Source organism: Thunnus maccoyii, chromosome 14 (assembly GCF_910596095.1).
Source record: "Thunnus maccoyii chromosome 14, fThuMac1.1, whole genome shotgun sequence".
NCBI classification, from domain to species: Eukaryota; Metazoa; Chordata; class Actinopteri; order Scombriformes; family Scombridae; genus Thunnus; species Thunnus maccoyii.
In genome coordinates, this window is record NC_056546.1 from 1,761,629 (window position 1) to 1,774,320 (window position 12,692).

At 39.7% G+C, this 12,692-nt stretch overlaps 1 protein-coding gene across 1 annotated transcript; it reads right to left on the minus strand.

The window, feature by feature from the left end:
* Positions 1–2,139: 2,139 nt before the first annotated feature.
* On the minus strand, positions 2,140–12,382 carry LOC121911202 (cytochrome P450 26B1). The gene is made up of 6 exons (XM_042432478.1): positions 12,038–12,382; positions 9,903–10,127; positions 8,076–8,351; positions 7,340–7,501; positions 5,772–6,188; positions 2,140–3,343 (listed from the first exon to the last, which is right to left on the minus strand). The coding sequence occupies exons 1-6, from the start codon at positions 12,242–12,244 to the stop codon at positions 2,999–3,001; spliced, it is 1,632 nt and encodes a 543-aa protein (XP_042288412.1). The 5' UTR covers positions 12,245–12,382; the 3' UTR covers positions 2,140–2,998.
* Between the last annotated feature and the right edge of the window lie 310 nt (positions 12,383–12,692).

Below are 12,692 nucleotides of genomic sequence, written 5' to 3' on the forward strand. Positions count from 1 at the left end.
TCAATCATTATGAAATGGAAAGGAGGCCACTAAGAGATCTACTGTAGGAGGTTAGGGTAAAAGGTAAAATGAATGCAGCATAATGGGAAATCTTGGAGGGCAACCTGATGTAACAAACCTGCCACTTGGGAGAAGATTTGTTTTCCAGAAAGAGCATAAGAAAGCCAAAGCATAAAGCTACAGCTACACAGGAATGGCTTAAAAAGAACAATGTTACCGCCCTGGAATGGTCAAGTTAGAGTCCAGATCTCAGTCAAATTGAGTATTTGTGGCTGGACTTTGTAGCTATTCTGACAGCTGGAGTGTTTTTCAAAGAAACATGAAGAATCTTAGTATCCAGATGTGCAGATGAAGCTGATAGAGACCTATGCTCACACACTGCTAAAGGTGCATCTACTAGATACTGACTTGGAGGGGGTGCAAACAAGTGTTTTTTTTAAAAAAAAAAATAGAGAGATCTGCTTTCACTTTGACATTTTAGTATTTTACTGTTGACTTACTGTTGAGGCACCGTAAACTTACTGTACGGTTAAATTATCCAGTTTTGAGGTTTCTGTGTTGAGGAACATTGAGGAAATCATTACAATAACTCAATAACACTAAAGCAGACTCTCACTTTACTCAGCAGTACACTCTAACAGGGTTATATAATGTGTTTTTTTTTTTTGCATTTTATAAGGATTTTGTAATTGAACACACATAACTACGGTATCCAGCTATTTCACTTTAAACCTGATTAAAGAGGACTCATCAGGGTGCAAAAAAATGTTTGAACTCAGGTAAATCCGAGTTTAAGTCAGAGTTTAAAGTTTATTTGAACTGATAAACTCACCTAAACTCAGTGACAAACTCAACTTTTAGCAGTAAAACAGCTCTTTATGTGCTGACATGAATCTTAAGGAGTGAAATTTCCTTCAAACTGACATTTGAGTTGAAATAACATCAGTATGCGATCTTTTAAAGACAAAGGGAAATAAATACTGTATGAGGATTGTTTTTGCTATATGTAGATTATTTTACTTTCTGTAGGTTGCAGTGCTTGACTTTATAGCCAACTCATTTTTGTATCCTATAATATTGTTTTTCATCAGTAGTCTTTTATGTAATATATTTTAAATACCACATAAAAGAATCTATGATAATAAACTTAACTGCCACAGACATGATCAAAACAACAAAAAACTGCTTATGTTTATCATCATCTAATTTACTCTTTACATAAACTGTACAGCAGCTACATCTGATAATGCACTCACAAACAGGACAAATATATACAGACTCCTTAAAGCAGAGAAAGTGCTATCTCCTTCCATGAATCCATCCGTTTTGTATTTCACAGCGCGTCTATTAGGCTTCAAGAACACAGAAACAGTCCTAGAATTAATAATAACATTAATAATAATAATAATAATAATAATAATAATAATAATAATAATAATAATAATAATAATAATAATAATAATAACTTTACTCTCAATAATCGCAAAAGTATGCTGCTCTAAACAACGAAAGTTTTCTATGTTCTAGCAGTGGAACAAGGTTTTATGGACAGGCCTTTAGATTACAGGTTAGTGTCTCTATCTATTCATAGTTACAGCAAATATTGTTACAGACAGAGTAAAATACAACAGAAATGATACATCTGCATTTTAAATACAGCTTATTCATAACGCTACTTCATTTGATACACACATAATAGCACTGTTAAGGATATATATCACATTCATGTTGTTGTTTTTTTGTTTGTTTGTTTTAAAGAAAACAGAACATTTTGAAAGTGTTTGACCGTGATGTTCAGCGAGCTCCAGGTTGTGAGATTAATGCGTCAAAATCAAGTGCAAGTTCCATCAGTAAACCTGGTTTGTTTGGTTTGTTTTAGAGATGGAGACACGTCGCGTCTCTCCTGCATCCAACATGGCTCTTAAAAGAGTGATCAGCCACTGTCACATTTTGTAGATTGAATAAGAAACTTTTACAGCTTTTTTTGTTTGCTTGTTTGTTTGTTTCTCCATAGAGCTGGTACGCGTTCGGTGTGTTGCTTAGCAGCAGTTCAGAAAGGCAAGTCAGAGTCATAAGATGCCAATAGAGGCAGCTAAAGACTGAACACAACCATGGTATGTCAGAAAAATTGTGGTAGAAATTGTGGTTATTTGCATCTGCATTAATTGAATTTTTGAGTTTTTAGAAAATTTGTCTGTGAATCTCAAAATTTTTGCAAATGTGAAAAGTGAAACTCATGACTTGCTCATTCAGCATAGCAAACATACGCAGCTCTTGGATATGTCCTTACTGATATACATCGATGTCAAAGATACTGACAAGTACAAAAGATAAAAGCACCAAAAAGCTGACTGGATTTTATCATCTGTAAGAGCAAAGTGGTCCCAACCGTATGGTGCTCATTGCATGTTTGACCCTGCACTCGGAGCAGTTGGTGATGACCTGGTGATTTTATTTTGGAAAGACTTCATCACCTGTTATTTAGATGTGTTGCAGGTGATTAAAGACTCCTCCAGAGATGACTTATCTCACCTAGTCTATCTAAAAACCTTTCTATTCAAGAAGGCTTTTCCATCTTTATTCTTATTACTATTTTCTTTGTGTTGTGTGTTCTATGTTATTAATACTGTAGCACTTTGAGTTTCACTATGAATGAAAAGTGCGGTACAAATTAAATGTGTTATTATTATTGATGTGCACTGCACCTCGATACATTAATAACTTTAAAATGAATGTAAAAGATAGTGAAAGGTGACAAAAGTTTGTCTTTCAGCACTTGAGAGTACAGAAACTGGTTCGTTAGGTTTGGACCAGACCACTGAGGTGATGAAGTGCTCCAAACCAGCAATGTAAACCTCTTCATGTCTGCAGAAACGACACATCAGAGGACTGAACTGGACTGTCAAGACCGGCGAGGTGTTTGCGTCACCTCTCTTGGTCTTGGAGAGTTTTCCAGAAGCAGATTGAAGGTTAAATTGTCTCTTGGGTGAGTTAAGTTCTAAAGCGGGTATTTGTAAGTGAAATGCACGTGTAGCCCGTTCACCGGGTGCACTATGGGCACCGTCTGCATCTTGGGAAAGTTCTCTGTGGCCAGGGTCCATCTGCACGTCCCGATCACTTCCACCGCCAGAGTCTTTAGGATGATCTGTGCCAGTTCTTTCCCCACGCAGCTCCGCACGCCGCCGCCGAACGGCACATAGCTGAACCGAGACGACCGGCTCTCCTCCTGGTCTGGGCCGAAGCGGTCCGGGTTGAACAGCTCCGGACTCTGGAAGACTGCAGCTGTCTCGTGGGTGTCCCTGATGCTGTACATGACACTCCAGCCTTTGGGGATCTGGTAGCCCTGAGAGATGAGGACAGAAATCAATAAATATTAATAAAGACAAGAATGCCTTTATTTTTTATAGTCTGGTGCATTTTTGAGTTTTTAGTTCTTTCGGTATCTGTGCAAACTCTTAAATTTAAAAAAGGCAGCAAATTTAAAAAAAGCATGCAGTGAAATTGTATGATGACACATGAAATAGTTCTAAAACTCTTTCTGTCCCTGGAAAAATAAATTAATGTAAATAAACAAATGAATCTACAATAGCACAGAAAAAAATAGAAATATAAAAATGTGTGGATTTCTAGAATTAGAGATAACATGAAGAATAATAGCAGCAGAATTTCTCAGTGGTGGAAATTAAGTACATTTACTCAAGTACAATGTTGAGGTACTCGTACTTTACTTTATATTATGGATGCTATTTTATTTCAACATGCAGTGGTGAAAAGTAACTAAGTACATTTACTCAAATACTGTACTGAAGTACAGTTTTGAGGTACTTGTACTTTACTTGAGTATTTCCATGTGATGCTACTTTCTACATTTCAGAGGGAGATATTGTACTTTCTACTCCACTACATTTATTTGACAGCTTTAGTTACTTTTCAGATGAAGATTTGACACAATGGATAATATAACAAGCTTTTAAAATACAACACATTGTTAAAGATGAAACCAGTGGTTTCCAACCTTTTTGTCTTTTGACGTCTTACAAAAAGCAGTGTGTAGTCGGGGTCACATTTCACATGTCTATGAGTTGTTAACAGCTCCACCAAATAGTGATTTTTCCCTCTAAACTTCTCACATGCTTTCATTTCAATAAATGTTCGAATGATCCAATATTTCAGCAAAAATCAAAGATTAGAGAAAAAGTCCAAAAACTGAAAACAGATTTGTGTATCAGAACTTTGTTTTTTCTTCTTTCCTCTCCCATTAATCATCTCATGACCCCTCACCTACTACATCAAGCTCATAATATTTATGTATTTTTACTGTAGTAGGATTTTTCACGCAGGACTTTTACTTGTAACAGAGCATATTTACATTGTTGTATTGGTACTTTTACTGCAGTAAAAGATCTGAATACTTCTCCCACCACTAGAATTTCTAAAGACAGAGTGAAGTGATAAATAAACTTACTTTAAGAGCCGCATTGTTATTACTTGAGAACTTTTTCTTTTGTGGTTTTCAGCTTCACATATTCAGTCACTGATGTCATGCAATTAATCCAAACATCTTTTTAACCCTCATCTCAATCATTTCTGCAGATTTGGGATTTCCTTGTTTAGGCTTTAGGAAGACGTATTTGAGTGAAGAGGCACAATTACTTTTTCAAGGCTGCAATTACTTCTCAGCTATAGAGTCTTTATATTCTGAGAAAGAGGTGCATAAATGGCATCATATGCACTATAATAGTATTCTGGGAATTCCCTCTGCAGTCGTTTTAAATTTCACAAAGCCTTTCGCAATAAAGACAGCAAATTGGGAGCACACTGAGGGCAGGGAGGGGTCATGACAGGACAGTTTCTCAGCAAAGGTCACGCAACTCTGTATGTGAATGCCATTAATACGCAGCAAGACGTTCAACACAACATATAGACTTTAAAGGATAAAGCAGCTATTTTCTATATTTTTCTTATTGTCAACAAATATCATGTTTGGATCCAAACCAAGAATGAACTGCTCTACTAATAAGTATTGTGTGTGTATCCAAAGCCTGATATATCTCATTCCTCTGTGCCGTAGACCTCCGTTGTTATTCAAAAACTATAAAAAACACGTCAATGAGTCACACTGCTGCCCTGGGTGACATGTTCCTTCATTATGAAGAGTTTTTTCTAGAAACAGCTCCAAAGACTAATAACAGAGATAAGATAGTAAACCTCAGGAGAGAGGTTCCTTGTACGGCAGACGCCACTGAGCATGTGCAGGAACGTGGCTTTGTTTACAGATTCCTACATTTCCCACAATGCCTTTTGACAGCTCCAAGATAAGCTGGGACTTGTTGCATTTGATAGCAGGTTTAAACAGCATGTAAATGTACCTGCAAATGTTCTTATTCTTAGTAATACCACATAGTACATTTAATACCACTGCTAACAACACGCTGTCTGCCAATGACATGTAGACTACAATACAAGTCTTTTTACTTTGTCTTTGGGTCATGTAGTTTAGGTTTTTTCCAGAAAAAAAAAAAGATTCTGTTGTTTGAATTGCTTTGTTGCTGCAGTGTTAATGTACAAATTGGTCTTGTAGTAGGTCTCTAATAGATCTATGGTTGTTGAATGTTTGTGCCAAATTACTCTAGAAAGAAACTTACTGTAGATATAAATTCTTTTGCAGCTAAAGGAGATATGTTACATCCTCTGTCCATTCAACCCAGAAAAAAAAACCCCAAACAACAAAAAGTGCCCACAAAAGTCTACTGCCAGAGACTCGTACTTACATCTAATTCAAACGTCTGCAGGGCTGTCCGATAACCACCGGAGACCGGTGGCAGAAAGCGGAGCACCTCTTTGACAACACAGTCTATGTAGCGGAGCTGAGTCAGCTTGTCCAGGCTCAGGTATGGTACATGAGACTGGGATCGTGGGAAACCATCCTCGTCACTGTGATTGTGGTGATTGTGACATCCTCCGTTCAGCAGGCAGGTGGTCTCTGTGTCGGCAGCGTCCTCCTCTTTCTGCGTGGCGACACCAGACGGGCTGTTGCTGCTGTGGGGCTCATAGCCGAGGCCCTCGGCCTCCAGCTCAACTCTGGCCTTCTCCACCACTGCTGGGTGGCGAAGAAGCTGCAGCACCAGTGAGGTGGAGGCGCTGGCTGTGGTGGAGTGAGCGGCGAAGATCAACTCCACCGCTGTTTCCTGCAGGGAGGGAAGTGGATAGATGGATTGATTTAATTTCTTCTTAATTTACTGGTTTGAAATGTACTTAAAATTTACTTTCACTAAGCAGAAGATTATGATGACTCCAAAAATTTCTGTGTGCTACTACTGTTACAGAACCATCTGGTGCAGGAAATACTGTTTACCAGACGTGATGAAAACTATTGAAGCACGTTGTGGGTTTCTTTTCACCTTTGTGTAACTTAGTTTCAGTGTGTTCACTGAGTCATAGAGCCACTATGTCTAAACATCAAACCTCCAAAGAAATCATAGACCTCTAAATACTTTTATGCCATGTTTATATGGGATCAGACAACCTGATAATCATCCGATCTGACAGACTTGTGTGTTGGGAGCAAGCGACAGTTGCTAGATGCTCCAACTGACTCCCATTCAAAAAGCTGCAACTTCTCTCTAGAAATACTGAGTCAATCTTTTTTTCAACAAGTCATTATGATCTCATTCCCTCTAATAAGTGTGCTGGTGGTCATTTTGGAAATTATTGCTCTGTTAATAAGATTTGAAGACTTATAGTAGCTTTGATGTCTGCCATGTGGGCGTTGATCGACAGCTGTGATTGACAGTTGGCTCACCTGCTGCTCTCCCGGCTCCGGGACTCACACTGAGTCTGACTAATGCTGTAGGTTTAACATGAGGCCACAACTGAACTTGAATTTTAGTCAGAACTCAACCTGAAGTCTTGCATGTTTATATCTGAATGTTGTGCAGTCTGTAAGGGCTTAATATCCACTGCAGATTCAATATCCTTCTTTAGTCCCCGTCACTTTTACAATTTCGGTTTGATTCATGTCCTCAATGTCTTTGAAGCTTCTGTCAGATTGAGAAGCTGAGTTGATCAAAATGCTAATATGTTCATCTGAGTTGCCTTAAGTTATTGCCTTGCGCTCACAGTAATTAAGCTTTACAACAGCAGCCAGTGATTGGCTGACTTTTTTTGCCCTGGATTTTGCCTTTCAAGAACATACATATCCTACCCTATCCCACAGACCTATACACACCCTATCCTTCTGGTGCTGCTCTGCTCTGGGCTGAAAAAAATAGCTTTCAAGATCTTAGACTGGCACCAACTTTCCTGAATTTTTGACAAACTGTTAGCTTGGTTCTCGTACCTTGAGCTCCTGGATGCTGAGCTCCTGGCCGTGCTCTTTGGCACTAGACAGCATGTTATCGAAGGCGTCGTGATATTCCTCCTCCTCCGACTGCTGCCGCTCCATTTTTTCCTCAATGATTTTCTCCATATTGGCGTGCAATATCTCTCTGGCTTTTATCCCCTGAGCAGAAAAGTAAAAGTAATTCAGAGTGTAATTAAGCTTTTGTGGATTTATTATATGTTTTAAACTTAATTTTACACTTTCTCTTTGAAAACATGTAAGTGGAAATCAACAGACATCTCTAATTAGGTAATAGTTTGTCTTTTGATTCCTATAGCACAAGGTGTGTGACAGTGAGGTAAAAAAGTAAGAGAGGACCAAAATGTCTGTTGTAAGTTCATAGAGCTCATGGAGACGTCTTCAAATGTCTTGTTTTGTCCAGTCAACAGTCCAAAATTAAAACAACTTCAGTTTACTACCATGTATAATAAAGAAAAGTCTAAAATCCTCAAACTTGAGGAGCTGCAACAAGCAAATGTTTTGCATTTTTGCTTAAAAATTTGACTAAAATGATTATTCGATTATCAAATTAATTGCTAGTTAATTTTCTGTCACTCAACTAATCAACTAATCGTTGCAGCTCTACTCTGATCCTGACATGCTGGACAAGTCAGATATCTCTTGGTGCTGGTCAGCAGATAAAAGCATGGTAAGTGCCTGCACGTGAATAAACATCGTCCTCATGCTCTCTCACCTTGCGTAGCCCGCTGAGCGGAGCGTCTATGGGCAGCGAGAACAGGTTGTTCATCAGTTGCTCGAAGATCTGAGCCAGATAAACTATCCGCTCCTCCTCCAGCCGCAGACCCAGCAGGACCCTGACAGCAATGCGGAACGTCAGGGACTTGGCGGCGCTGTAAACGTCGATTGCACCGGGCTCCGAGCACCACTTGGCAATTTCAGACTTGACCACGTCCTGCAGCCGGGGCAGGTAGGACTCCAGAGCCCCCCGGCTAAACACTTTGGCCAGGATCTTGAAAGGGTTAAGGAAACAAAGACAGAGGAGTCATAAAAAGTTATTACCTGGTACATGGCTGTCAACACCTTTCAGTAAATACTCACTAAAGAGGAGGACAGGGTGGGGTAGGGTACAACTGGATAGAGGTAAAGGAAAGATGTAGAAGATACAGGAGATAAGACAGGACAGGGTGGAGGGGATATTACAGTAGGACACAGTGTAAGCACGGCATAGGTTTGAATAAGATGGGAGATGTGACTGATTGTGGAAGAGATTAAGGATACTGGATAAATATGAAGTGGGTCTCCCCATGTAATAAAATTTTGGGAATCTCCTTCGATAATTTAACTACAGTTTAGGTTTATGTTATGGCCAATGGTTACAAATATTCCAGTTTTGGTTTGTATGGTGAATTGCTTAAAGTCCAACTGAAAAAAATATTTTTTGCTATCCCTTTTCCATCAAAAATTATGTAAACGTGTTTTTAAATGTATTGTTAATAGTTTTTTATTATTAAAGGGCTGGAGGGGAGCAGGTCGGTGTCTGTGTTTGATTGACAGCAGCTGGCAGGCTACCAGTGTTACACTGTATGAACGGAGACAAAGTAAACAAACTGCTGTAGCTACAGACAGTGTGTTGCTAACAGGGATTTTGAAGAACAACGACCAAACCAGCATCTAACTGATCTGAAGTGACATTTGCAGGTATATTTACATGTTGTTTAATGTGCTGCCTCTGAGCAGCTAATTAGCTATCTAGCCTGCTAACTGATGTTAGCGGTGCACTTTTCCTTGGTGAAAATTTAATTTGGTGGCTCGTTCAACAAGCTAAGCTGCAGGACAAGGCACGTGTTCATGTTTGTAAGTTAGATAAGAAGGAGACTTTAGCAGGAAAGCTAATGTGGGTTGTTGTTCAGAGTCTGTGGCTTTTGTGTTGTGTAGCAGGATGCAATCAGGCTCAGTGTGACCGTCTGCTCTGCCGATGATAGAACAACACATCAATGCTTTATGCAAGATTTGATTTTCTGTGTGGAAGTAAGGATTCTCTTCATTCAGTTCTTTAAACTCTTCATTATATAAACATATCACAGTATATTTAATGAACTTATGGTGATACAGTTACAGTTTATACTTGGGCTGCAACTAACAGTTATTTTTTATCGATTAATCTGTTGATTATTTTCTTGATTAAACAATGAGTTGTTTGGTCCATAAAATGTCAGAAAATGGAGAAAAATGTTGATCAATGTGTCCCAAAGCCGAAGACGATGTCCTCAAATGTCTTGTTTTGTCCACAACACAAACATATTCAGTTTACTGTTATAGAGGACTAAAGAAACCATAAAATATTCACATTTAAGAAGCTGGAATCAGAGAATTTGGACTTCTTTTTTTTTAAAAAATGACTCAAAATAGTTGACAATTCATGTAATAGTTGGCAATTAATCGACTAATCCTTGCAGCTGTACTTCATTTCAATATGAAAATAAAAATATTGAAATAAGTCTGATAATTTAACCCTGCCAGTACTAGCTCTGTGCATCTCATTTATTCCCTCCCTTCTTACTTTTCTCTTCCTCTTGTGCAGGTCTCCGATGGAGTTGACCAGGGTGTTGGGCCCCAGGATGATGCGGGTGCTCTGGGGCCACTGGGTGCACACCAGGCTGTGCTCGCCCAGCAGGATCTTGCGGATGTTTTCAGCACCTGTGACCCGGATGACAGGCTTCCCCAGCAGGTGGGTCTTAAACACGTTGCCATGACGCTCTCTGCGTGAGATGTGGAAGTTGGAGCCCTGGAGTATGAAGAGAAAATTTTACAACAAATCAATTAAGTTGTAATTGGACAAACTTCTGTACTTACTTGAATTACACTGAATGAGTAAGATATTTTATGGTTGATTGATGTTTATTTTGTGTTCAGAGGCAGATCTGGATCAAGATAATAAATTTTGAACATTTTCTTTTACTAAAAATGACAAATTCACAAGATTCTGCAGCATTTCTTTCCTGCATGGAAGCTTTTTTAATCAGGTGTCTTTGTATCCAGTGACTTTATACTTTCCAACTTTGGTGTTAATAAATACTATGAATTGTAACATTTTATTCCTTTGTTTTTATATTAATTTTAATGTGATATCACAAACTCTTTTAGAAACATGTTTGATAGTTTTAAAATAATTGTAGTTTGGGCTGCAACTGTAGACTATTGTCATTATTGACAAATCTGCCAATGATTTTTCTTGATGAATTGTTTTGTCTATAGAACATCAGAAAAGAGTGAAAAATGCTCATCACAGTATCCTAAAGCACAAAGTGACATCATTAAATGTCTTGTTTCGTCCGACCAACAGTTCAAACCCCAAAATATTCAATTAATGCGAATGTAAACCAAGAAAAGCTGCAATTTCTCACATTTGAGAGCTTGGAGTCATCAGCTGTTGGTGTGTTTGTTGAAAGACTAATATGAACTTAACTGAGTATCAAAATAGTCTATTGATCGACTAATTGTTGCAGCTCAAGTTGTATACACATAAACTCTTCATTATATAAACATATCGCATGTTTACATACTTCTGGTCTTTGCCATTTAGTATCAATGAAGGTAAAACAATATTTCTTCCATGTTGACGTCAACAGTTTGTTTTTAACTCTTTCCTGTTTCAACATGACAATGTGCACAAAGATAAGCTCGATAAATAAATGCTTTTCCCAGTTTGGTTTGGAAGAACTTGACCTCAATCCCATCCGACACCTTTGGAACGAGACCTGATCACTCAACATCAGTGTTGGCCCTCAAAATGGGAGCAAATCCCTGCAGCCAGGTTCCAATATCTGGTGGAAGACTTCCCAGAAGAGTGGTGGGTGAAGCAGCAGCAGATAGGTTTTCTAAATGTGACTTTAAAAAGTACATATGGGTGCAAAGCGTGTCCACATACTTCTGGCCATGTAGAATCGCTACTTTTTGTCTCTTTGTTTTCCTTTACCTATTACTTCCTCTGCTTTAGCAATGCAAATGTATTTAGAGCTAAACTGAGATGAGATGGAACATTGGGGACAGAATTAAGAAGAAGGTGAAAAATCAGAAAGAGGAGGGAAAAAACAGGAGCCACACACATCACGTGTGCTGCAACGAGGCGCTCTGACTAACGCCCAGTGTGGAGGGGATGGAGGGATGGAGGGATGGAGAGAGAAAGGGGTGCATTCCTCGCTGTTGGAGAGACAGACAGACAGACAGAGAGGTGGGGGAGGGAGGGAGAGGTGGAAGAATTGAACAGAAAACGTCTGTTTTTGCTCCGCAAGAAGGAATTACGCACCGAGCATCAAGTCCGCACATGTCTCATTAACAACAGAACTCAGCCTGCACAAGAATCTGCGGGGCTTTTCAGAGCCTCCCGCGCGCTCCCAGATACATCATCAATAATCTGATCATTAAAACATTCCGCAGCTCGTCACTGTACACCGATGTTTATCTGTTTTGAGCTTAAAGTCAGGCAATGCGGATCGGATAAGTGATAAATAAGGAACTATACACATTCAAACACACACAAACGCGCAGGAGACTAACCTGTAGTTTGGAACGCTTGTAAAAATCTAAAACTTCAGCAGCCCAGACGTGCCATCTCTCTCTCTCTCTCTCTCTCTCTCTCTCTCTCTCTCTCTCTCTCTCTCTCTCTCTCTCTCTCTCACTCACTCACTCACTCACCTGGAACAACCAGTGGAAGGTCTCTCCGACCAGCGGCCAGCCCATGGAGCCATTCGGCAGCGGCAGGCTGCTGTCTTTGTCCCGGGTCAGGCTCCAGCGGAGGCTCCACAGCTGTTGGGTCAGCGCCAGCAGCAGGAGCGCGGACAGCACCGAGGTGAGCGCGGTGGCCAGGGCCGACAGCACCCCGAACTGGGCCAGGGAGAACATCTCCTCCGAGCCGGTCCGCTACCCAGCATCCACCTGTGTCCGTGCGTAAAAGCGCGTCTGTCTAGTTCAAAACTCTGTGCGTAAATCTTCTCCTCCGTCCAGTTTCTCCCCTTCTTTCCTCTTCTTTTTCTTCTTCTCCTCTGTAAACTCTGTCCAAATAAAAATAAAGGCGTGTTAGTTCAGTCTGGTTCACCCTCAGCTGCACCAGAAAAAAAAAATCAGATAAAGAGAGAAACTAAACTCTTTCTGAACTCTCTGGAGACAGCCAATGGCTGATGGTCGTTATAAGCTGTTATTACAGCCAGTTAGACTATAATAATAACAGTAATCATACAGACTGGACACCAGCTACCTGATTCAGCCAGAAATATGCAGTGATAATGCACCGGGTTGATATGTGTTCACATCTGGAATTATTGTATTATAATTCTTCTTTCGCTTTATTTCC

Bases quoted from the DNA above. Each gene is read 5' to 3' on its own strand.
- LOC121911202 (XM_042432478.1), bottom strand. From the start codon at position 12,244: ATGTTCTCCCTGGCCCAGTTCGGGGTGCTGTCGGCCCTGGCCACCGCG. The intron at 6,189-7,339 runs GTACGAGAACCA...CCCTCCCTGCAG, and splicing joins TCAGCATCCAGGAGCTCAAG to GAAACAGCGGTGGAGTTGAT. The intron at 3,344-5,771 runs GTAAGTACGAGT...CTCATCTCTCAG, and splicing joins TGCAGACGTTTGAATTAGAT to GGCTACCAGATCCCCAAAGG.